This window comes from Perissodus microlepis, chromosome 2 (assembly GCF_051167445.1).
Source record: "Perissodus microlepis isolate ML-2025 ecotype Zambia chromosome 2, ASM5116744v1, whole genome shotgun sequence".
Lineage (NCBI taxonomy): Eukaryota > Metazoa > Chordata > Actinopteri > Cichliformes > Cichlidae > Perissodus > Perissodus microlepis.
Window position 1 is genome coordinate 15,093,759 of NC_140462.1, and position 27,082 is coordinate 15,120,840.

Consider the following 27,082-nt stretch of genomic DNA (forward strand, 5'->3'; position numbering starts at 1 on the left):
CTGGCCTCCTGTCTTTTTGTCAGTGCCATCGTCTCCAAACCAAAGATCATATCCGGTCTCACTATCATCTCGTAAACCTCCCTTTTCACTGTTGCTGCCACAAATCACCCTGACACTCATCTCCACCCACTCCACTCTGCCTGCGCTCTCTTCTTCACATCTTTTGTGTGTTTGTTGCTTGGGATGGTTGACCCCAGGTATTTAAACTCATCCACATTCACTACCTCTGCTCCTGGCAGCTTTATCTATTCCCCCCACAAAATAAAACTTCTAGAACTTTGCAGACTTTTTTGGGCCTTTTTGTTCTTTAGTGTAACCAGTGGTTTGCATTCTCTTGATTGTACACCTTGACGGTGATACGTCTATCTTTCCAAGCAAGTTCATGACTTTGTTAAATGTTGGGAATCTGTTTTTCTTAATCGTGGAAATCATTCTGTTATCATTTAGTGTTGCTGAGCTGGCCACTGTATTCCTTCTTTTTAAGAATGGATCGGGTTGTTGATTTTTCCAGTTTTTTTCTACGTCTCTTTGGGTCTCATATTTAAAATTAAAGTGAAGTTTTTTATGAAGTAACAAGGAAACAGGCCTCACCTGCTGATGACTGGGCTGGATTGATACCAATCTGTTGTGGTCGAGAGAACTGAGCATAAAAACGTAGCTGTGGATTTACCGGTCTGTCTATGTTTCTACCCTCACCTGTGGTCACCTATGGTCACGAGCTCTGGGTAGGGACCAGACGAATGAGGTCAGAGATACAAGTGTCGGAAATGAGTTTCCTTTTGAAGGGTGACTGGGCTCTCCTTTAGAGATAAGATAAAGAGCTGAGTCATTCAAGATGATCTCAGAGTAGAAGTGTTGCTCCTCCACCTCGAAAGGAGTCAGTTGAGGAGGTTTGGGTATCTGACTAGGATGCCTCCTTTTGAATGATTTAATGTCCTACCAGAAGGAGGCCCGGGGCAGACCGAGGACCCGCTGGAGAGATTACATATCTCGGCTGGCTTGGGAAAGACTTAGTGTCCCCCTGGATGAGCTGGAAGTGTTGCCTAGGGTGATGGAAGTCCAGGTTTGTCTGTTTAGACTCCTACCCCCGTGACATGAACCCGGATAAGCAGTATAAAATGGATGGATGGTATCTGATCTTCAATCACATCTCGATTGTTTGATTTAAAATCCACTGTGGTTGTTTATACAAAACTACCCTAACTGTATCTGCTGTTTAACAGCATTTCACAAAATAGTTTGTTATTCTATGTTATTCTCTTGATTTGTGTTCCTGAAGCTACAATTTTCAGTTTATCGGGTTCTTGAAGATTATTTGAGTACAACAGTTGCTGCTTCTTCTAAAGCTTCCCTGCCAAAAATTCTTGACAGCATATGTGCTCCACGCACAAAACACTTATCACTGAAATTAGTGTCCAAGTTGCAGTAAAAAACAGGACAATTCATGTCACGTCAAGTCTAGGCTGTATTACCAGCAGCAGATTTTCCTTTCCGGTACTCCTATATCATTCAATGATACAATGTAAGATCATAATATCCTGCTTCAGATAGGTTAATCTGGTCTAAACGGTTTGTTTTTTAGCACATTAACTGCTTCTATCGTATTGTTCACTATTTTGAGTGAAGCTGCCTGTAATGACTAACGCCATAGATGTGAGTAATCTATAGTTAATGAAAGAAGATACAAATCATAAAAGTGAAAGAACTTAGAAAGATCATTTCTAGGTAATTTGGTCTTGGTTTTAGCTTGTAACATTGTTTTAACTTCAGTAAAGAAGGGGATTGCTGCTGTGTTACTTCTGTAGATCAGGTGGGGTCATTCAAACATACTCCTGCTTCAGCCACATCCCACATTAATGGCCTGTGTGTTAAGGTTTTATACCTATATATCCTGGTTATCTTCCATAGCAGTTTGATGGTTCAGCACCGGCCCCATTAGAAGATGAAATGATAGAAGCCCCATTTTGCTCTTGGCCTGACCTCTGGGCTGTCCATACATCACTTCAGTTAATCTTAGATACTGCAGTGCCCTCTTGTGGTGGTAAAAAGCATCCATGTAATCTGAATGGTAAAGTTTATATTCACCCTGAGGTGACACCACTTTTGTTTTTTTTTGTTCCAGGGAGAGTGTTTTCTGTACACCCATCACTACCTGTGTTGAAAGATAACCACTGCTTTCATTCATATCCTTCTCTTCATGGCCAGGGTCTGCCCCCGGGGGCCGTGCAGCCGCTACCAAAGAGGCCTGTCTTAGAGAAGAGCAACGGAGCTGCTGCCACCGTCTTCAATCCCAGCATGTTCCACTACCAGCAAGCCCTGGCTAACATGCAGCTCCAGCAACCAGCCTTTATCCCCACTGGTGAGTCTCTGGAAACCTTAGCAACACCAGTAGGAGGTCCCTTGGATTCATACACCCTCAAACCTTGAGTCCAAGAAGTGGCCTGTGCACACAAACACAAAGGTGGAGAACTGTAGGACGAAGGAGTTGCTGGTGCAGTGCAAACAGTACGCATGCTGTGTCTGTCCAGGGCTTCTGTGCTGTGTGATGCTTCTCTTCTGTTCCACTGTCTGTTGTGTTGCTTGATTCGGATTCACTTTTGCTTGGCTTGTGATGAGGCCATAGAGTCAGAGGACACAGCTTAAAGAGACAAACACATTAAAGGCCTAAACCACGAAGCAGGATTAGGGTTTTAGCAAGGTTCAGGTTTAACTCAGAGTTTTGAGTCACAAAGGTGGTTCATTAGTCACTATGGCAGCTAAAGCTGCAAACCTAACCTGCACGTAGGAAACAACCGCTGAGTCACTAACCAATTCTCAGGAAAAGGCCATCATCAGTCCTGGAAAAACAGGTGGACCTTAATATCCAGTTAGGAGAAGGCCGTGCTTTAGTAAAATATAGATCCTTAAGAGCAACGTTAATGCTCATTTTTATCTAGCAAGCAGTTTTAAAGCCATTTTATTTATTTTCATTTGTTCTGCAAGGCTTAAAATCATGTCTGATCCTAAAACTGAACACTTAATCCTCGTTATTACTGACTGTTCATAAAATCTGCACACCTACTGGTTTCAATTCAGTTTTTTAATTGTTCTGTCCTTGCTCTCAGACATTTTTACACAGCCGGGGCTGCAGCTCAAAGAATAAGGTTACAAGTGTCTTGTGCAGATTTCTGAATATGTCAGATCCTATTGAGCCTTAATGATTGAGCTTTGATAATGACAAGTCAGTTAACCTAAACATTTTCTATTGTAGAATTTTTTCCAGTCTTTTGTAGCTTTGTCTTCCTTTGTAAAATCAGCTGTTCTGCTGCTATGTTTGTGATTGGTCAGATGCTGCCAACACCACCTCTTTCATGTGAACCGGCTCCAAGATAGATTGAGGACACCTCGGGTTTACTGGTGGAGTTGATAATCACCTTCAGCCTGACTGCTGATTGTTACGTTCTCCAGGAAGTCTGGGGGGAATCCGGGGAAGTAACAATAAAAGTGTCTGCACCAAGGAAGCAAATTTGGCACTAAAATAAAGGTTTTTAATTACAATTAAACTGAGACGACAAAGCTACCATCACCAAATAAACAGAGAAGCATAGCAAAACCTAGACGTTTGACCAATTTCTGGGTTTTGTATTTTTCCACCACTGAAAAAATTTAAAAAATCGGATCCTTGACTCAAAATATGGGGTTATTAATCTCAAATTTTCAACTTACCATACAACTTGACAAAATAACTGACGACTGTGAGGATGTATACACTGTGATTAATGTCGTCATACATGACGAAAGTATTTTGCATTGTGACATCAAATCTTTGAGGTAATAACCCAAAATTTTGACCAATGGATGGCAGGAAAAGTTTGGGGGGTTTTTTAGTGGGAGAACAAACTTCCACAGTTTTGACCTAGAAACAGGTTAACATAAAAGTTGCCTCACAAAGGATGAGTGTCTACAAACAGATAAGAAAAATATATCCTGAGTGTGTTGAACGTGCTTTGTAGTTCAGGCCTTAGATGACCAGTATGTGGTAATGTTGCTGTACTGGGTTTAAGACTGTTTTAACTTGAGCAGGAGTCAGCAGACGAGTATAATTTCAATATGCTACATCTCAGGGAAAAGACAAAGATGACATTTAAAGAGATAAAACATCACGGTTTGATATGAAAACCTTTGAACATGTGTGTTGACATGAACCGGTGAGGTATAAATCCTGAAAAAACATGATGGGGGATATAAAGAAACAATGGTTAGTGAAAGGCTTGAAGGCTGTCAGGCATGAATTATTGATGAGCCAAAACACCCACATACTGCACTTACTGTGTGCTTGAGGGATAGTACATGTGCACATACACACTTGGCATGCAGTTTTTATCCCTCGATACTTGAATGCCATTTTCTTCACTACAGCATTTAGCGATTTGAGGTGTTTGCACTTTCACTTTACCAGCAGCTTGCATCAGTGTGTTTTTGTGCACCGGTACACATTGTGCACTAACTCCATGTTGCTTGCTTGTGCTACCTGCTCTAACCTGAACCTGTGGGCACACCTTTGTCTGCTCTCTCGTCTTAACTTTCGCTGTCATCTGTTTCTTGTTTTATGCACGTGCTTGTACAAAATGTGACCAGCCGTAGGATTGGTGTGTTAATCAGAGGCCTGCACGACCATACAGGTGACCGTGTTTCGCCTAGTTAAGTATAATTGTGTAGTTCGTACATGTGCAGTAGAATTGATTAGCAGGGATTCAAGTTCATGCCTCTTGTGTTTTATGTGAAACGGTTTTCCTTTAGGGGAATGAAATTTCAAAAGCAGACCGACCTAAACCTGGAAGTGTTACATGGACGATGACTTTCTATTTGTAGCACAGTACATGGACTATGCGTTATTTAATCAAAACCAAACTGGATGATCTGACAATGAGAACCGACTATTCTCCGTTGCTGAAGTCGAACACTGATTTTCTCCATCCAGTTTAACAAACAAGTCTTAAGTGCAAGTGTTTAATCATTTAAGCATTTGGATTTACATGAACTGTGCCAGCTCTGGTAGCTCAGACTGCTGGGAAAGCAGGGAGTGGAAAAAAACCTCATCAGCTTCCTGTCAGTGTCTGTACTCACAGATTAAGGGACCTCCTTTTTTTGCTCACCACACAAGGACCCCACCTGCACCACCCTCATTAGAGCTTCCAGAAGCTCACTTCAGGGCTGAAGTGAAGTGCCAGCTGGTTTAGAGGAAGGTTTTACAGATTTTCTTTTAAATGCACAAAACAAATGTTCACTAAACTGATGTCGGAAATATCAGAATATTGTAGTTTAACCATGGAGGATTAGACTATGTCTGAGGTCAATGCTGTTCAGGATTACATAACCGTGGAACAGCAGCAGACTGATGCAGGGTTTCTATTCAGATAGTTTAGGGATACCAACAGTGATGAGAAGCACAGACACACGATTCACTCGGTCAGTCCATCTGAACTGAAAATCTGGTAGATTAGAATCACAAAAAGTTTGCAGAAGATGTTTAGTCATGCATACGTCTGCGTGTGTGTGTGTGTTTCCTAACTTCAGCTCCACCTTTATTACATTTCCCAGTGCTACATACTGATATTAGGACGTAAATTTAATACATTTGGAGAATAATTTTGACATAAAAGAAAAAAGAAACAAAATATTTTCATGTGTCTTTGCTGTTATAAATTGCAGTAAAATACTTTTTCAGGTCTGAGTCCCTCTCTGGTTTTGTTTTTCGGGGTTTTTTTGCTGAATTTTGTCCACTTTAGTCTCCAACTTAAAGCAGACTGCATTTCTATAACGGTGGGGAACTTTGTTTGTGTTTTTGCTTACCTCACTTGAAAATATAAAAAGAATTTAAGCAGAAGAGGTAGTCTCACTTTAGTGCAATATATGGGTCAATACATGGGTATGGTTGCATGAAAAATTAATCAGAGCCTTCCACACGATCCCCTCAGAATGAGCTGGGGCTTTTTCTTTACATGCAGTAAAGATATCGAGATTTTGGTTTGGATATCATATTGATTTGATGCCCTTTTTAACAATGCTTAAATGTCCTAAAAATGTTGTAGTGCCAAGCTCTGGGAAGCATGGGGAAATGGAATGAATTAAAAAGGGTCATATTTCAACCTGCACAGCATAGATCTTTAATGGCTTTAAAAAACAAGAATTTGTTGCACAAGTTTGAATTTATTGGGGATTTGCTCTAATCCACACAGGTAAACAGACACTCTCAGTTATATATACATAACAAACCCGCTAATATTTTGGTTAAATATTCCTTAACAGATTCTACCTCAACCAAATGCTTTTAGCAGTCATCAACAAGCAGCTGCAAATTTCAGTCAAGCCTGAAGGTGTAGCTCTGTGTTGGGCAATCCAGTGAGTGAGCAAAGAGAAACTACCAGCCCAAAATGACCACAATGAGTGTATGAAAACTTCTGACTACTACATTTCTCATAATGCAGCCAAAAAAACATAATTTCATTATATCCTTCCTACTTGCTAAATGTACAAATAGAACATAAAAGCAATAACAGTGTTTGGTGTCCCTACTCTTCATGTATGACGACATTAATCACAGTGTATACATCCTCACAGTCCTCAGTCGAGCTATAATTAAGAAGCTGGGGTGAAAACACCAGTTTGAGTGTCACAGTGCCAATCTATTGTATAATGAATCCACAAGTGGATGTTATCACTGTCCTGCATCCTGCCATAGATTACAGAAGTGCACATCCTGTCCAGGGTGACAGGTCAAGGAAAACACAACAATCAGGTAACTAATCATGCCGGAAACAATACAAAGTCAATATAAAAAAAACCCTTTTAAAGTTACATTGATAAAAGTGCAATTAAAAGCAACATATTAGATTAAATGTGACAAATTCGGTTCTTGTTTATGCTGAAAAGCTCCAGCTCAAGGTATGAATCAACTATATGTTTCTGTGGAGTAGTGAGACGATGACCTTATCGCCTCTGGGTGTGAGAGATGCTTTCTAATGTTGCTGCAGAGCCACAGCTGTGCTGTGTATGATGATGGACAATAGCACAGTGCATGTTTTGTGTACATATTTCAGTCTTATGTTCATATATGTGAGTTTGGTTGGTCTGACACACACCAATTGAGAATCTTAATAGTATTATACATCTTAGACAGCATGTGTGCTGTTTTCAGACTTGTTGGTCTTCGCAAGTAGTCAACTAAACTTTGATTTGTTCCAGTGCCTTTTGCTTAGTTAGTAATAATAATAATAATAATGATAATAATAATAATAAAAAGCGAATCAAATGAGGATAAAAATGGACCAGTACTTTCAGTCTTTAGCACTTTCAGCTCAGGACTTCAGAGCAACGATAAAATATGATTGCCATTAAATCACTAAGTTCTCAGGATTTCTCTTACATTGTAATTGAAAGGAATAAAAGTATTTCTTATGGATCATTTGCTCTTTCCATACACATGCTCCGTCCATTCAATACAATTATCAGATACTCCAGTCTGATTAGATTGTATGACTGTGTATTGCTTTGTTTGTTTAACTGCCATTTTGTTGGTGAGCAATTAATTTTTTTTTATTTTGTATCCTGTCAGCTATTTAAATATGTATTTTTTTCCCCTTTTATCTCTGATTTTGTTTGCATGTGTCCTGGTACTTGTTCAAATTCATCCTGGCAATATCACTTGACTTGTGCCATGACTTTTGATCCTACACATTTTGCCATGGTAACCATATCATTCCTGTTCCCCCTCCCTTCCCCTCCCCTTCCCTCCTCCCCGCCCATATCCTCGTCCTCTGTCTTTCGTCTGACTCGCCCGAATAAAAGTTCCCATGATGCACGGTGCCACCACCTCCACTGTTTCGTCGGCCTCGACCCCAGTCACCAATGTTCCTTTCGCTGAATCTGCCGCCTCGAATCAGGTTTGCTCTTTCATTTCAGTCCTCTTTTGATTTTAGCTCTGTAGGATCTCAGTCCTGTTCACTGTCTGCCCGTAGTGTCACGTATTATCTTCACATTTCATCTCTCCTCACGTTTCTGTTTCTTATGATGCGAGCAAATGAAAACAACTCGTTTTGAGAGAAATCTTGAAATAGACAACTGTTTTCATCTGAGTGTCTTTGTTTGGTGTTGAATCACATCATGTCTGTCTCAGTCGTTACTGTGTGCAGTATGTGGCCTGGCATTAAAGCATGCCAGCTCTCATCTCTGTTAAAAAAAATATATATATATCATATAAAAAAAAAAGTTTGCAGCCAAACAGTTACTTAATTTGCTTGGATACAACCTACCAGTCAAATGATTTAGGGCACCCTCATTATTTAAATTTGTAATAAACTTGAATGGTACGAAGGTCAGCAGGTCACCAGCAAAGGAAAAAGGAAAAGAAAAATTTATAAATGTATTAAAAAATAAGTCTAAGTTTAAGAAAACTGGTTGAACTACAGCTTTCCTGCAGCTCTGGAAGTTAATAAATTCACCCGTAAGTGTCCCAACTTTTCTCAAATACTAGAAACCCTTGGTCTGTACAGGAACAATCTACACCCTCTGATGCACCGTTGGCCCTGAAAAGCCTGAACTGTGAAATAATGGCCAGAAATGTTTTGTTCTTTTTGAAACTGGAGCGTTTATTGAACCTTCTGACAAATTAAAAAAGAAAATAAATATCATTTTGCTATATGTGGTATGTTTTATTGCTTAAAACATTTTGTTTTTGAGAGGGAATAAAATAACACTGACGATGCAGACATTTCAAAAACTCACAAAAACTTGTGTATCAAATATAATACAGGGTTGAAGCAACCTGGGTCTGCAGTTTATCCCACAGCAGCACAGAGACCTGAAATTTCTGAAGAAACAAACTGGACAGAAAGTTAAACTTCGATTAACCAGACAGGTCAACCTGCAAGTGCATTGATGTGTGCGCCACTGTGGAAAGACCGGTACAACACAGACGTTACAAGAGATATGTGACAAAAAAAAAAATCAACAACACAAAAAGATGAAAAATGCTTGTTAAACCTTAATTTTGGCACAAAATTTTAAGCAGTTTCTATCAAATTTGCCTCTTCATTCTTTATGTGTGTTTTCTTTTATGTCCCAGTGATCTCTGAAATTAAAGCCCAGAGCCCACCTAACAAATGAAGGAGTCCCGGTTTGATCCCAGGAGGAGATCCGGATCCCTTTGGGGTTGCATCAGGAAGGGGATCCAGAGTAGAAAATCTGCCAAATTAAAGCTACCTGCTGTGGTGACCTCTCGTGAATAAGGAAACAGCTGAAAGTGGCCACAGTGCTTCACAAATTTGTTAGACCACCTGTCAAAACACCAAAAAAAGCACAAATATTTTAGAAATCTGTCAAAAACTTGGTTAAAACTAAAAATTATGTTTTTATTTATTTGACAAACAACAAACTGAATTCACGTTTTTATTCCCGAATTTGAGCCAGCACACTTAATCAAGCATTAGATAGCATTTCAACCACCAAAATTAGTAAATAGCTGTAATTTACCATCTCGATCAAAAAATAATAATGTGCTTTACTAATTCTTTCTGCTTTTTTGTAAAGCAGTAAATTTGATATTTTAGCAATAAAAACATCACTTTGATTTAAGAGCTTGCACAAACTGAAGGATTAACCATTACCATTATTTGCTCAGAGTACACTGAGATATTACACAATGTAATTGCCCTTAATATGTATAAAAATGAGAGCGCTCTAAAATCCTTTGACTGGTGGTGTTTGTTGCTTACTTACAGCTGAAACAGAAGTCTGCTTGCTTTGATTTTTACGAAACATGATGGGGATTTTGATTGTCAAATCCAGCAGGAAAAAATGTTTCACATTTAAGATGAAATCACATGTGGCTCGACTCTACTATGCAGCTTTAATGGAATTTACCTGAAATGAACTAAATTTGCATTCTTTCGGTTTACCAGCATCATACCAGGCCATGATTTTGAACTAACCTGCTGCTACTATCGATGAGTGCATAACTAGTCGACTAGGTATCACAGATTTTGTAAACTTTCGTTCCTGAGATGTTACGCCCCACCCTCTCTCTTTTTGACGTGAAGATTCAAACAAGCAAAGGTGTAAAGTGAGATGATAACACACATTCAGCATTAACATCTAGAAAAACAACCTCGGTGCTAACTTGACTATTTGCTTTGCCCATAATTTTAAAAGATCGTCATAATTAAGCACAGATATCAGTATAAAATAATCTGCTACAGAGGTTTGCCTGCATATGTTTGTGTCTGTAAGAACTCACAGCTCCTCCTCCTCCTCTTCCCCCCCTCTCTCTCTTCCAGTAGACCCCTCGGAGCTTCTGACTTCAGATCCGGTGGAGCTCCAGTGCATTCCCATGGAAACCCATTTCTGCCCCGTCCCCAAACTGCTGGTGGCAGCTCCTGTGGCACTAAACTCAGTAAGCCTTTCCCGAAACCCCAGTTAAAGTCCCGTAAACCCCGAGCACTGCAGCAAACATGTGCCTCGCCCACAGTGCACACCGACTGATATCATGTTGTGAACATAAGAGAGCTGCGATGGTTCATGCAATACAGACCTGGACGTATTACCGTTGCTTTAAAGCAGCCACCCTGATGCATACTGACTCGATCGGGGCGAGCAATAGAGCTCCCTCGTCCTTACAGCCATACATGCCCACACCTTAAAAGTGCAGCACATGTGCGCACACATAAACACACACACACACACACACATATATATTCAAGACTAAATGCCCTTTATGGGTCGGAGCCATCACATGAGGCCACCCAACACATTTGACTGTTCCAAAGTAAGAAACTCTGAGAAGTTCATTGTAGAAAATTCAGACGGACCAGCTGCCGGTCTCCAACCATGACGGGCTGTCAAAGTGAAAGAGTGTTTCATATCATGTCACGTTTACGTTTCAAAATGAGTGCAAATGTGACGTTTGTGTTGTACGACGTGTACCGCTCAGGCTGTCATCATGGTCTCATTTTGCCTGGTGATACGTCGGTAAGGGGTTGTTGTTCATTTGTTTGTGCCTTTGATTTTTTCTGCTCTCAGCTGCAGAGGAGACTTAGTGTCCCAAAAATAATTCAAAGAAGAATTAGTTACGTAAATAGAGTGTATTAGCCTGTAGCTGCTATTGGGATAAAGTCTACTGGTTACAGCAAATGCCTCTTAAAATGTATATTAGAGTTTCCTAAATGCAATGAATGATTCGCGCGCGCCCCCCCCCCCCCCCCCCCCCCCCGTTTTATTGAAAAATGTAGACTGGGTGAAAGTAACTTAGTATGTAATTACTTCTTATAAAGAAGATGGGATGAGGGATATCTTTAGGATGTGTTAAATAAACTGCCTTAAAGCAGCTGAGGTCATGTTCTCTATGTAAGGGCCCCTCTCTGTATAGTACTCTCCAGTAATAGACCAGACAGCTCCAATCGTCAAAACTGATAAACCTGAGCTGTGAAGTTTCTTGAATCATGATTTCCGATCAGTGATTGTGTTTCTTTTGTGATGGGTAACTGTGTAACGACTAAAAAAGGAAAGGTTCATCCTGTTTCCTCTGTGATTTGAAACCTGAACACCAGGCTTTGCTCGCCGATTCTGTGTGTGTTCAGCTCGCCTGTAAATGCCACTTAAACTTTTACACCTGATGTCAGTTATTGCACAAGATGGAAGCGAGATCGGTTTCCTTTTGTTGTGCCTAAAGTCTGCGGTATATGCAAGGAACTGCCCGTTTAATGCAATATCTGGATAAATCCTCCAAATAAATGTTTCCCTCTCTAATGCAGAGATGTATTTCAAAAGGCTGTTTGTTTAATGTGGCTTTTGGACTAAATAAGTGGCACAAGATTTTTATGTTTTATGGTTCTGCAGGGAGAAAGCTTCGAACTTGAAAATGTCCTGTCTGACTTTAAAATGTCATGTCTTTCTACTGCTGTCCTGTTTGTCAAAAATGATGAGACTCTAAATATTCTTATAACCAGAATCAAGTTGTAGAAAAGGATGAACAATTCTCATGCTTGATGTCTGATGGTGAAAAAAAATTTTGGGGGGACTTTCAAGTGTGTAAGGAACTTCTTTGTAGGTGTATACAAAAAAATGAACTTAACAGCTTTGGAAACTGGGCTGAAATCACTTATATCCAAATTCAAATGTGCCTCTTTCAAGTCTCCTCAAACAAAACAGTCAGTACACTGTAAGACCAGACCAGTGCTCAAAGACAGATGTGTTATTTGGTACATTATTATAATACGAAATCACATTTGTATTAGTTTCTTCTCTGAGACAGCTGTGCTGTCTTACTGTCAATGTAAGGAAATAAATCAGAGAGTTGTGTGCATACATACGTGTGTCAGAAAAGACGATGGATCACATATTTGGTTAGTTGTAAATGCTGCAGATATTACAACATCTCCCATTGAACATTATTCATTTTAAATAATGTTAATGTGTCGTGAATGTATCTAATGCAAAAACTTTACACATGCCCTTCTAAAAGACAGGCATGCTGAAATGTAATGGTTCACTCTATATAGACTATTTCAGAGGTCACATACTGTAGGTACCATGATGAAACTGTGTTAAGACATATTAAAGTATGTGTATTGTTATATAGATTTATATTTAATGTTAATGGGTGGTGTGACTACTTTTAGAAATATCTTTCACTGTCAGAAAAGGTAGAGCAGACTGCTGTACTCTTTGAAGTACAAATGTACACAATTCAGGTACATTTCAGTACCATTTATTGCTAGTCAGTTTTTCTACCCCTACCCTCTGTAGTATCCAAAGCACTATAAACAAAGCATATTATCATTAGGCAGAAAGTCAGCATGCTACCTTTTTTCTCACATGTATTTCCCTTGTGGTCCCAGTACTGCAGCCCTGATTCTGTTAACCTTTGGTGTGGAAAGGCTTTGTGGAGACATAACTGTGCAGAAAACCCACCCAGCCAGAGCTGCAAGTTCAGCACCAGGTATAATCCTGGGATTAACCCTCATTTTGGGCGTGTAAAAGCTTTTCCCTCCTGATCACCTAAATGCCCCAAATAAGATAGGTGGCGTATTTGTGGCAGTTTAAGAAAAAGTACACATATCTGCTTACTTTTTTTTAAAGACAGAAGATCTGAGCTGCTCTTATGTTTCTGTGCTAATACTAAGCTGGAAAGAGCTGCTAGTTAACACAGAGAAAAGGCCAGCACACCTTAATAAACAGTTGTGCAAAAACAACCGCGTTACACATCGTGACTGCTTGTGAACAGTGAGGTTGCCAGGCAACCAGCAATATAACCCAGATGGATTGTAAACTGTTCATGAAGAAATAATTACGGGAGGAAAACATCTATAAAACTACAGAGTGCCCTCTTTATATCCATTTTAAAGATTAAATGTGCAGTCTTGCATGGAAGGTGTTTACACCTTTTAGATAACTAAAAGTTAGCTTTTGGACAAACTGTGTAATGTTTGTAATAACTTAAGCCAACTTAAACAAGAATAGAGTGCCCTCTATAAGTACGTTAACAGATATTATTGGATAATTTATGCATCTGAAGTTGATATTAAAGCACAAAAATGAGACAAAACAGTAGGTGGCTTTAGCTCTTATATAGTATATAAGTAAGTAAGTAAAGTTTATTTATAAAAGCACTTGTCACAGAAATGAAGTTATAAAGTGCCTGGCAAAAAATAGTGTAAAATAAATAAAAACTGGGAAAAATCACAATAAAAAATAATAGAAAATGATAGACGTATAAGTAAATGTCATCTGCATAGAAACGATAAGAAACTTCTGAAAAACCCTGAATGATGCCGGCTACAGGAAGAAAGCAGAAAGAAAATAACTGGCTCAGGGTTGAGCCTTGCATTTATCTGAGCCTTGCAGATAAATAAGATGAAAGTTAGTCAAATGGAAACCATAGGTCTATGGTATAGTATAGTATCATGGTCGACAGTATCAGAGGCTGTGCTGAGGTCAAACAGACCGAGCAGAGAACAAATCCCTACATCAGAAGCCATATGAAAGCATGTTGACTGAACAGCGAAAAGGTAGCCTAAAGTAAACGCTACTGAACTGGTCTACAAATATCAAGATGCATAACTATCTATTTCTGTGCTGTTTGTGTATTAAATAGCACATAATAAAAGCTAAAGCCAGTCTGTATTTTATCTCATGCAATGCTTTCATCTTAAAATGCTAAAACTGAGGTTTAAAATATCTATTTCAATCTGCAGTTTACATACTTTTAGAGGACACCTTATTTGTAATAACCTAATACCTGTTAATTTATCTGTGTAGCTCCACTTTGTATGGAAACAGGCTAGTGCCCCATACAGCTGATTTAAGCTTCATATTTACTATACAGACATAAGAGTGATATAAAATCTTGTGAATAAGTGTATCTCCCAAAATAGTTGAATAAAGTATTTTTTAAAGTATAGCTGACTTTTTATCTGCATGGTGGATCAAACAGTATGTAGGCTCATAGCTGTCTCTATGAACCTGATGATCAGAATGTCCAGACAGGTCCCTTTTTCTAAAGACTAGCTTCGTCCAGCCAATCCCCTCCTTAAGTGACCCTACCCCTAACATCAGTATGCCTTCACTGTCCAGCTGGAAAAACAGAATACTTGATTAATAAACTGTGCCTCTCGAGGGCATTTGAGGTTTTTAAATACATTTAAATGTATCTATTAAGGCTCAAGAGTGTATTAATTTGAGGATTGTGGAGCACCATGAGTAAAAAACAAACAGACAATGTTTTTACCTCTTAATTTTGTTCCCTCATTCATTCTCTTGTACTTGATTACCTTTGGGCCTGGTTGTAATTTTTTTTTCCCCACACGGTCCTGAATCATAACTGTTCAACGTGTGCAGAGCTCTGATCTTCGCTGTCCTGTGATCAGATCCTTCAGCATGTGGACACAGTTAACTCAGTCCTGAGAATACAAACAAAGGGCCTTAATCCTCGATCATATGTCACAGCTGTGTATGAAAATGTATTAAATGTAAGATTTTTTTTTCTGACATAAAAAAAAACGTGGCATGAAAATAATAATAACAATGATGACAACAAAAAAATCATTTATATGTAGTTAATAGTTTGTGTAGACCAATATGAAAAACATTATGATATGAAAATCGTTTGTACACAATGATGGAGTCATTGTTAATGGTAATAGTTGCTGTTGCTATGGCAACAAAATGACAACATGGCTACCTTTTTATTATCCTAATAGTGATTTTTTTTTCCACAATAATTGAGATGACATACAGCACTAACTTAGCCGAAAAGGGAATGTCTAATTATTAGTTTGTCTTGTTGCAACGTGATTGAAAAAACTTTAATCCTTGTAATATCCAAAGGTCCTTAGGGGAGGTCAGCCGTTTATTTTGTTTTGTTTATTTGACGTTCATTTTATATTTAGGTTTTTTCTTCTTGTACATGGTGTTTTTGAGAAATAGGAATAAACTCTGGCTTTTAGAGCAAACATCTGTCAGGGAGGTAAAGAGGCCCTTGGACTAACTGGAAGATCTTTTTTCTGTGGAGGCGAGCGGTTTTTGCCGTTTGCCTCCTACAGACCGAGAGATCTGGCTCAGGTTTTGGCCAAGAAGGTGGTCTCGAGGTCTCTTACTGCCCAGCTGTGCTGGGTGATGTCGATCCTCACTGAGGTGTATACGAATGTGTGATGTTCACCTTGTTTGCACTTATGTACATAACTATGTCAGAATACTCAAAATTTATTTTGAATAAATACAGATAAAAGAGTCAATTAAAAAAAATCTAATCAATATATTGTTAACGATATGTCTATTGTTTTCTTACATCTGCCCTTTTGTTTGTTGCTAGAGCCCTGTTCTTTGCTAAGCATGGCACTGCCTAGCTGTAAACTACAAATGATTTGCTTTATAAAGCTATTTTTTTCAGTTCAGTTCAGTTGATTGATCCTCTGTGGTTTAATAATATGCGACCCTGACATCAAACAGGAGAGGTGGATCATATGTAAGAACCTAATCTAAGCAGATGACATGCAGACACATTCCTCTCTCCAGTAAAGCACCGAAATAAAGCACAGAGTAGCTCCATCTGCAGGCTGAAAAACAAAATAGGAGCCGATATTAAATCTGACCACAGAGGAACAGAGATTTAAATTCTCCTTCATCTCTGTCATTTTGTAATTTTTTTTAAACTCTCCTGTTTCTTGTCATTAACCAAAACAACAATAAATCTGAATTCTCCTCAGGATTTTAGACTAAATTGCAAACAAACGGCTTTTCCAATATTTTCCTCTCCCAGCAGCAGCAGCAGCATCCTCACATGACTCTGGTTCTGCTGATTTGAACATGTGATCCTCTTTATTTGCCCCCAAAGCCAGCGATTTTGTTGCCATGGCACTTCTCCTAGTGTTGGACTGACTGAGTCATCCTGGAGAATCGGTTCACAGCCCTCTGACTGTTGAATATTGACTTCAAAGAGTTTGTGAGCAGGGACGGGTCTCTGAACGACGTGTACCCACAACTCACCAAAGCGTCTCTACTGACTCACCAGCTCCCCTAATCATTGCTGTCCCAGTATAAGTACATGCTGTGGGTTTTAAATCACTGTATTGTTACGATTCATTTTAGTTGTGATTGTGCCTTTAATGTGCAAACTGGACTTTTAGGTTCTACATCTCAATGACTAAAACCGCCACGTGAACTGAGCGTGTGCCAATCATATCAATTTAATTACATCCTCTGTTGAGTCCACAACTTATTTTTTAAATTGGGTACAATCGCCGACTGAACGACACCCCCGTGGAAGATGATGAGGGCCAAAGACTGTTCAGGACTAAGCCATAAAAAACTCTGACACTCTTGGGCAGACTTGAACGTGACTGCTGTTTCTTTGTTTCACTCTGTTTTCTGCTTGTGGTGCTTGTATGTGCTGCTGTGCTACATGCCAATATATTTTGCAGTGTATAGCTAATTATGAGTAAGTTACTGTGCCTATGATGAGTTCTGCAATTTCTGTTTGACCTTAAATAAAACACTTCATTGTGATCCTCTTGTGTGTTTTTTCTTTTTGTCTCTTTCATTGCAGACATACACCTACAGCAAAAGAAGTATATAAACCACAACGTACACCCTGAACATCTGGTAATGTCCCTAAATGTGCATATATAGCCTTAAAGGACCCCTTTATGCAACAATTGTTAATAACTAAGACTACAATAACACACATGCATCTCAGGGGCTTATCTGTATATAAAGTGTTTTGGCACCCGGGAAAGACCTTTTAACCTTTCACAAAAGAGAAATCAGGTCATTGGGATCGAGATGAAAATATTATGGGGTTAAATTTATTCAAGCATAGGGTATAGACACACTGGACATTTTGTTAGGTACACCTTGCCAATACTGGGAACTGGAAACATTCCTCAGAAATATTGTGGCCTCAGTTTCCTGTTCTTAGCTGACAATACTGGCACCTGATGTGGACTTCTGCTGCTGCAGCCCATCTGGGTTCACAGATGCTCTTCCTCCTTGGTTGTAACGTGGTTATTCGAATTACTGTTGACCCTTATCAGCTTGACATAGTCTCACCATTCTCCTCTGACCTCAGGTATCGACAAGGCATTTTCCCTCAGAAAACCATGCTCTGTAAACCCTGTGATTGTGTGGGAAAATTCCACTAGATCCACAGTTTCTGAAATACTCAGACCAGCCCATTCATGCCATTTTCAAAGTCCCTTAAATCACAATTCTTCCCTATTTTGATGCTCAATTTGAACCTCAACATGTCAATACACTGAGTTGCTGCCATGTTATTGGCTGATTAAATATTTGCGTTGATTGAGGAGTTTAAAGGCATACCTAATGATCTGCCCAACAACATATAGTTTAAATCAATAAAATAGTCTATAGCTCAATAAAATTAAATAAAACAGGATCAAACAATTATCTTAATTATCTAAAAAAAAAAATTAACTCAAATATAATGAGGCAATATGACTATGCATTACAATAAAAAATGCAAAATGGCTTATTAAAGACAGTATGGCAAAAACCAGATGAAATTAAAGTTTCTTAGATAACAGAGTGCAAAGTGTGGTGAATGATGCAGTTTTGAAATTAACTGCATTGTAGAGAATCACTGTCTTCAGTATGCAGAATTAATCTGAATTAGCAGACCACTAACTTAATCTATTGCAGTTAAAAGCACTATAGTAAAGCTATTCAGAGAACGTCGCCCTAATATAAATATAAAAACAGGAATCGAAACTGCTCTCAGAGGAAGTGAGGATGACCAGCTTCCCTATGCTGCTGATGTAAGACTGCAACCTCTGAGTGTGACATCCTCAGTAACACGGAGAAATGGTCAAGATGGACCTGCAGCTGATTCATTTTGTGGCTGTTTCTTTAAACAAATTCTTCTTCATATAACGGCAACATTGTGATTGCACATTAAACCAATCTTTGCTCACAACGTCCAGTCTTGGTGTTGTTCCCATTGTGAACTAACACACACTTATGCATCAGTGAAGCTAATCCCCTGGAGGATATTGTGTAACTTTGCGGGAAAGTAAATGAAACCACTTCATGTGACAACAATCTGCTCATTTAGATAACTTGTGTGAATAAGATAGGTCTGCATGATAAATCGCTAAATATGTAGGTTAGCAATTACCATTATTATTATTATTGTGTATTCAACTAAACTGAAATGGTAACAAACTGTCTATTATGTGTGGACATAAAACTGGCTCATCATTTCAGTTAGGTTACTGTTTTATGCTTGAATGACTCAAACGTCAGTGTAAAACAGTTTTTAAAAATTGTCATCTGAAAATGGTCAGGTACAAGGACTGGACTGAAAATGAGTGAAAAGGAAAAAAGATTTTCTTCAAAAAGCCTGGAGAGCTATTTAAGGGCGCATTTAAAAAAAAAACTAATTTAAAGGAATAAGGGGTGGCTCAAGGCATTTGCACAGTACTGTATTTAAATAAATAAATAAATATCAAGGAAAGAAAATGATCAAGTCCCCGCGACCCAGAATTGGCTAAGCGGAAAACCTGGATGGATGTTAGAAACAAAAAATCGTAATTTTCTGTAACGCTTTTCTGTGCTTTTATTATGAAAACCGTCGCAGCGGAAGTCTGATTCTCGTTAGCGGAAACAGGTTGTTAGCTCCAGGAAATCAGATGGTTGAAAAAAAGCCTTTCTTTCTGAAGCAGAACCCACCCTGTATACAGTCACATATATACCGGATCAGTAATAAACTGTAGCCAATGGACGGTGGGATTATAACACTGAGTCTGCGTCGATAACGGGCCCGGTTGCTAGGGCGCCGGGCTGGGCCGGAACCAGAACCAGGCCCGGGCTAAGGGAAGGACGCAGTCAACGCTGCGGCGATACCGGCGGGCTGCTGTGGGGACTGTCATGCGGTTTGGGGGTGGGGGTCTAATGTGTACCACCGTGACCTGCCGTCAGTAGACAACAAGTTCACTGACCAACGCCGGCGCTTGTGGTGAATCACATCGATCTAACGACTGAAAGCGCGAGGATGGCACAGCGGGAATTCAGCCAGGCGCGAGCTAGCTTTAACGCTAGCTAACGCCGGAGTTGCCGGACATCAACTTTTACTGTCTCACTAGCTGGAAAACGTAGAAAAACCCAAGTATGAGCGGTTGAACTGTTTATGTGAATGAGGGGGGTTATTGTATATCGTCTAACTTTTGTGGCTTCTCTCGTTAGCTCTGGTAAAGGCCTGATAAATGTTTGTGGAGCGAGTATAGCAGTCGTTAGCTGCTGAGTTAGCCCGCCTTGACCGCCCCAATGAAAGAATACAAAGTTGTCGTGCTGGGCAGCGGCGGCGTCGGGAAATCCGCGCTCACCGTGCAGTTTGTCACCGGCACTTTTATCGAGAAATATGACCCGACCATCGAGGACTTCTACCGGAAGGAGATCGAGGTGGACTCGTCGCCCTCCGTGCTGGAGATCCTGGACACGGCGGGGACGGAGCAGTTCGCGTCCATGAGAGACCTGTACATCAAGAACGGACAGGGCTTCATCCTGGTCTACAGCCTGGTCAACCAGCAGTCTTTCCAGGTACCCCAGATGCACCACACACACCTGAAATCTGCAACCGTATGTGGTTAATCAGGCTGTGATTCATACTTCTCATGCAGGGAATGCTACAAGCCACATTATCGAGATTAAAATGGGAAGGCTATGGCTCATTTGGATCCCCAATATCTCCATATAACACTCATTTGTTGAAGGACGGCACCACACAGAAAACAAATAGTGCATAAGAAAGCTTAGATAACTATGAACCAGGTCTACTAAAGAAAATAGTCATCCCACGTCCTGATATTTTAGAGCCTTCAATATTAGCACTCGGTATTTAATGGATAATTACTTTTGAAGTACCAATAAATAAAAGTAACAGTGCTTTAACTAGATGTGAAAAGAAGTTTTGGCCTTCCCGAAAGGAAATGTTTAGCAACCTTAAAATAGATATTTGCATATTTCCAAAACTTTCATGAAAATTCACGAATGTCTGCTGGGTAAAACAAAGCTTTACCTCAACAATGTGACCAGTTTTGAGCCAGAAAAAAAAAGTAATTAAATGTTTGCATCATGAAGAAATTGTGCCTATTGAGAAATAACCAAAGTTCGCATCTGCTTGATGATTCATTTTTTGTTTTGTTTAAATTTCAATATCTCACACTTCTTGTTTTTCTCAATCTTTAAGGACATCAGACCAATGCGAGACCAAATAGTGCGAGTGAAGCGCTTTGAGAAGGTGCCGCTGATTCTGGTTGGTAACAAAGTCGACCTGGAGTCTGAGCGTGAGGTGGCCGGATCAGATGGACGGGCTTTGGCTCAAGAGTGGGGCTGCCCCTTTATCGAAACCTCTGCCAAGAGCAAGACGATGGTGGATGAGCTGTTTGCAGAGATTGTCCGGCAGATGAATTACTCCTCGCTGCCAGAGAAGCAGGAACAGTGCTGCACAGCCTGCGTGGTACAGTGAGGAAAAGGTAGGGGCATCATCTAGCAGGGCTGTACCCATGCTCTGGACACACAGCACAGTTGGCCCCTTACTATTTTTACGAAATGTGATAAAATGTCCCTGTAGAGACGGTTCACAAGACTGTGTGGTGTTTTGAGTGCAGTGTGAGGGAGAGAGAAATTCGGCTGGAAGTGAGAAAGAAGAGTGGGTGGTGCTGCTCTGGGCAAACTGTTTGGTTTATCTTGTTATCATAAGATCGCAGAAAGTATGCAGCATGAAGAATGCAACTGTCTGAATGCTCAGGGCTGAGAGGAAGAGCAGGGGGCAATGAAGCAGATGGTCCTATGAGGCGAGTCGCAGAAAGAGGAAAATGTGACATCCTGAAAAAGAATTTATGTTCCAAAACAGGAAGTTCAGTTTAGATTCTGTGAGAGATGCAACAGCGGTTTAAAACCCACCAGCCTTTTAAATCTTATGCAGCTGTAGGATTCTTGCAGGTCATTTAGTCTCAAATTAAAACAAGAAAATCAAGATGGCTGCTTTAAAAATTCTGAGTGCTAAACCTTTAATCATTACTCTGTTAATTCATTGTCATCTTATGGTGATATATGAGGTTGATTCTCCATCAGTACCTTTAATTTGGACTTTTAAGTTGTTTTTAACTAATGATGACATCTGTGAAGTTCAGGATCCAAAATGTGTCAGATAATCAATAATAAGTAATCCTTAAACCCTTTGGATTTTATTTGAGTCCATCAACACAGCAGATTCCGTTTTTTGAAGTACTTCACATTTTCACGCTAGAAGTAAACACAGAACAAAACATACAGCTGAGTTTAATAGATGCTTCTGTAGACAGCAGGCACAGATGTGCGTTCCAGATTTTTGAGTTAAGACTGGAATGATATCTGATCCAGTTATTAGATCAGTGGATCCCCAGCTCAGTGTTTTAGAAAAAATCCCAGTGAGCCAACAGATCAGACATTTTAATTTATTACGTATTTATATACTGCTAGCTAAATGCACAACAGTATCATAAATGCGTTTTGGGGCATAAATAAATGTAGTAAAATAAATGATGCGCCTCTCTTGAGAATGCTGCAGATATTGTTACTACTGTAGGAAGAGAGTGCCTGCTGTTGTCATTCTGCAGCAAAGTTTAGAAATTGCCAGATCAAAAAAAAATTTATATTAGATAACCCAAGTAAAAACAAAATGGAGTTTTTTATTATGGGAAAAGATCTATCCAAAATCACAAATTAACTGTGATTAATTCACAGGGGGTAAGTTCAGTTTCACTAGTACACCCTACCAGACATGTTTAATCAGGAAATCACTTAACGAGAACTTGTCTGACAAAGTGAAGTAGGCTAAATTAACTCAAAAAGCAACACATCGTGCTGTGAGTTAAAGAAACTCAAACTGATTAGAAACATTGACATTTCTTAGTATGGAAAGAGTTAAAAAGTGATTTCTAAGGCTTTGGAACTCCACTGAATCATGTTGAGAGTCATAATCCATAAATATAGAGAACTGCAGTGCACATTACCAGCAGTGGATGACCTACCAAAATTACTCCCAAGAATGCATCAACAACTCATCCAAGAGGTCACAAAAGAACTCAGAACATCACCAGTGTGTGAATGGGTGGATGACTAGATATGTAAAGCGCTTTGGGGTCCTTAGGGACTAGTAAAGCGCTATACAAATACAGGCCATTTACCATTTACCATCTAAAGAACTTTAGGCCTCACTTCCTGCAATAAATGTCAGAGTTCATGATTCAGAAATAAGAAAGAGACTGGGAGAATTCCCAGGCAAAAGCCACCGATGACCAAAACAAACCCAAAGGCTTGATTTGTGTTTGGCTAAAAACAAATGTGAGCTTAAAATATTTCTGTTACATTAGGTGAAGAACTAACACAGCATTTCATAAAAAGAACATTGTATCAACAGCCAAACATGGTGGTGGTAATGTGATGCTTTGGGGCTGCTTTGCTGCTTCAGGACTTGGATGACTTGATGTAATTGATGGAACTATGAATTCTGCTCGCTACAAAAACAGAAACAAAAAAACCTGAAGAATATCCTGCCATCAGATCATGCTTTGAAGCTCAAAATCATTTGGGTTTTAAATTGGGATGGGAATTGAGAACCTTTTCCCAGTATTTCAGTTTCTTGCCTGCCAATTAAGCCCGCTTATTGTCCATTCATTAGGATGGGGATTTGTGCTGATGCGTGGGACTGTAGCCTGAGGTTTATGTTGTTAAATGGTAATTATGAGATGGTATGTTTCAGGTCATTTTACTGAGAAATGCGAAAGTAATGTGTCAAATTACTTCCTCAAAGTGTTCTGCATAATATATGTAATACATTATTTGTTTTAAATGTCCACCACCACAACAAAGACAGGAAAAGCCTCCAACATGCACAAACATTTAACCACACAGCACTATCAGTAAGGATTGAATCGATAAGGAATCTGACAGGGGATTTCTTAAAATCACCCCGCAGTTCTTCAGCTGAGACACTTGAGTTAGAAAACACAAACACTGCAGTTGTCTTTACTCGCGAGGACAAGTGACAGAGCGCTCCTACACGTAAGAGGCACTCACGGACTTGCGCTCTGTCACCGTCTTCTTTCTTTATTTATACAACAGGAATTAATACATTCGTTCAGTGACATGAGCGTGTGTGTGTGTGTGTGTGTGCGCGCGCGCGCAAGGTCAGAACTGCTTGTTCAACTTCTTACTATTGCTGTGGAAAGATTCAGATACAAATATCAGAACACGTTTCATAAAGAACAATCAGTTCTGAGCAATGAAAAGAACATCATGTAGCATTCTATCACAAATAAACTTATATCATTAAAAGCTTATACTGACTAAACAAATACAATTTTCTATTGACAGAATCAATCAGTAAATGATATGGATAATGGAATCTGAATCACTAAATTCTTATCAATTCCCATCACTGGTTATGCAGCAGCACAATGAGATAAGTCCACCTCTGAATGGGCTTAAATCAAATTGAGATGCTTTGGTATGACCTTAGACTATTTATACTTGAAACCCTCAAAAAGTATTAGTGAATTAAAACAGTTCTGTAAAGAAGAGTGGGCCAGAATTCCTCCAAAGGGATATGAAAGACTCAATGGCAGTTATGGCAAACACTTGATTGCAGTTCTTGCTGTGACTAGCTCTTACGATTAGAGGACAATTACGTTTTCACATGGGGTCAGGTAGTTTGGGTTAGTTTTCCATAATATATGAAATCATTAAAAGCTGCTTTTTGTATTTTACTTGGGTTATCTTTTTCCAATATTAACATTTGTTTGATGATCTGAAACATGTAAATGTGGAAAAAAGAAACAAAAGAGAGAGCAGGGGCAAATACTTTTTCTCAGTACTGTAACTTCACTGTAACCTTTAAGCATCAGTTGCAAGATTTACGAATTTCCTTTCCTTAAACCGCAAAACTCAGTAATTAAAAAAAAACCCATCGGGCATTACCGTGTACACAGTAAACATTCCACACAAAAATATTTCAACTCAAAATACCGCCATGTGAGTATCAGTTTTTATCCACAACTTGATTTTATCACACAAACCGTAGCGTTCCTTAAACATCGTTCTGTTTGGGCATTGACCTGCAGGAGGATGTAACCCTGCGTGTATTACAAATAAAGAAGAAATATACCTGAGAACAGTAAATACTGTTGCACTCCAGGATTCAAATTAGATTAAGAAAGTAGGTTAATAAGCTACATGAGCAAATTTAATTATGTTTAAACAAAAATAATCCAGTATGAGGGCAGCCATTTTGGGTCCAGCAGGCTGCAGTACACTGGAAGAAATTCACTGGACAGTAATCCAAACAGTTTTGTGTTTTTTCTTGTTTTTGTTTTTTTTTTTATTGTGCACAGAGTTTTTAAGTTTGAGAGAAAAACATTTTCGTTATCTACCTCGGACATGGAATACTTTATGCCATATCCTTAGTGGATTTAAAGCATCATAAGGATTGTTAGTAAGGAGACGTTTGCCGTCGATGACTTTTAGTTGTACATTTCGCCTGAGCAGCAGTCTAGAAACCAGGGAAACTTTAGTTTACAGTTACATATGGCAGAGAAAAGCATAAAAAACTGTTAAATAATCCAAACATGACTCTGACTTGTATATGAAAATAATAACTTTGACATGCTTTGATTTTAAAAATCCTTGCGTTTAACTTCACAAACCCTGAGCTAATGGCCTCCTGTGTTTCTGTTTCACAGACTCATCATTTGTCTGGATCCACCTCGAGCTTTTCGATGATCCGTTAACCCGGGCACAACCTGACTTCAACCCTGCTGATTAAAAACTTACCGCAGCTGGCAAAGTTTCTGCTTGAGGTGGTTTCTGACTTCCTGTCTCAGAGCATCTGACAGGAAAGACGTCGGTCCTATTTTTGATATCATAACTGTTAGAAGATGTTTCTGCTGCAACCTCAACGGCCTTCGCGATGACCCGGGATCAAGTTGGACTGACTGACTTTTACGAACGGCCACCTGTGAATTCGTCTTTTCGGGTTTTTTTGTTTTGTTTTGGTTTTTATGTGTGTGTGGGGTTTTTTTGTTTTGTTTTTGTTTTTTCCTGAAATGTTTGTGAGGTTGCAGCATCTTTTTAAAGCTGCTTAAATCATTACTATATACTTTAATATTCCTTGTATTATGTCTCAAGTTTGGAATTTGAAAAAATTATTTCATATTATTGGAGCATTTTCACTTTTAAGCATGCTTACTTAAGCCAGTTTCCCATCCTGGTGTACTGTGCTGATCTTATTTTGAAAATCTTATAACTGACACAAATTAAAGTAACGTGAGGTTTTTTGTTTTTGTTTTTTTAGCTCAGCAGGGTGAATAACTGTATTAAACCAGTGATGCTTATTTTTAATTTTTCAGTAGTGTGAGGCAGTGAAACTCATCTGAAAGCACGCACGCTCAAAAGTGAAAATGTTTTTTACCGCTAATTCAACTTGAAGTGATGTGGATGAGCCATTTTGCTGTTTTCAGTCTCTACAAGGTGTGACTTGCGTGGACGCCGGTCTTCCATTTTCAGCTTTCTTGAGGGCAGTTTTTTATTTTATTTTATTTTATTCTATTGGGGGGAGGGGGGAACGACTGCAGGAAGTTCAGCGTGCATATTTGTGTTTGACTCCATGACGCGTGTCACTTTAAATATTCAGAGACGCCGATTCCTCATCATTTAGAAAAAGATAACTTCCTCTGAAATGTGGATTAATAAGAAGTTCTGACACAGTTAATCAGATTTTACTTTGTATTCTTCTTTTTCTTATAGTAACCTATTTATTAAGAGCTAATGACATGGGCTAGCCAGTTTTAAACTTTGATTTTATACTAGTTATTTGCTTTCTGTGCATTTTTGGGATACATGCTATGTTGTATCTTTGTTTTGAATCTAAGAATTTAACAGAGCCTTAAGATATCTGTTGCACCCCGTTTGGCCTCATATTTCTTTTGTTTGTTTGTTTTTTTCCCCCTGGAAGATAACAATTGTCATCATTTGGTAATAAACATGCTGGAATCTGCTTTTGTGATGTGACACAAATTTTGTCTTTTACTTGACTAAATAACCCTGATTTGATCATTTATACACTAGGGTAAACAAGTCATTGCTGAATTATTAAATTCACCAGCAGTCCATAATGTAATTGGTGGGTTTATTTTAATAATTTAATTGTTAAATTCTCAACAAAACTATTAAGAGGAGATTTACAAAAAATGTACATTTTAGTTAGTGATGCAAGTATTTGATCACCTTGTAAGACGTGATTTGGTGCTTTGTTGTCAGATGTGTCATGCATATTTGGTATAAAATATGGACATAGCCTGCGTGAACCACTGCATAATTTTGAGCCAGAGGTTACTATTAACTGGGTATTTATTATTTAATTAGTGCTAATTTCACTCATCAAAACTGGATAATAATTTCTTGTGTGATCTGTACTTCCCAGGAAGCTGTAATGTTAGTCAGATAATCCAGAAATGATCCAAAAGGCACCAGCAGCACACAAACAGCAAAGAAGTCC

The 27,082-nt window shown here is 39.1% G+C and overlaps 2 protein-coding genes across 8 annotated transcripts in view; both read left to right on the forward strand.

The window, feature by feature from the left end:
• The window catches only part of mbnl3 (muscleblind-like splicing regulator 3), a 36,851-nt gene extending 19,814 nt beyond the window's left edge, over positions 1 to 17,037 (forward strand). For 4 of the 7 annotated variants that reach the window (XM_084949266.1, XM_084949272.1, XM_084949278.1 and 1 more), the window contains 2 exons: positions 2,206 to 2,359; positions 10,314 to 17,037. In XM_084949266.1, the coding sequence (XP_084805392.1) occupies positions 2,206 to 2,359; positions 10,314 to 10,456 (297 nt within the window). In that variant the 3' untranslated portion in view covers positions 10,457 to 17,037. Of the gene's footprint in view, positions 1 to 2,205; positions 2,360 to 7,827; positions 7,923 to 10,313 lie in introns of all 7 variants that reach the window. The other 3 variants (XM_084949294.1, XM_084949301.1, XM_084949288.1) reach the window with 3 other exon arrangements.
• A 2,061-nt stretch (positions 17,038 to 19,098) lies between these two features.
• Positions 19,099 to 26,581, forward strand: rap2c (RAP2C, member of RAS oncogene family). The gene is made up of 3 exons (XM_084949311.1): positions 19,099 to 20,085; positions 20,735 to 21,020; positions 25,269 to 26,581. Exons 1-2 carry the CDS (start codon positions 19,813 to 19,815, stop codon positions 21,011 to 21,013), a joined length of 552 nt encoding a protein of 183 aa, XP_084805437.1. The 5' UTR covers positions 19,099 to 19,812; the 3' UTR covers positions 21,014 to 21,020; positions 25,269 to 26,581.
• The last annotated feature ends 501 nt before the right edge of the window (positions 26,582 to 27,082 follow it).

Bases quoted from the DNA above. Each gene is read 5' to 3' on its own strand.
- rap2c (XM_084949311.1), top strand. From the start codon at position 19,813: ATGAAAGAATACAAAGTTGTCGTGCTGGGCAGCGGCGGCGTCGGGAAA. The intron at 20,086-20,734 runs GTACCCCAGATG...TCAATCTTTAAG, and splicing joins TCAACCAGCAGTCTTTCCAG to GACATCAGACCAATGCGAGA.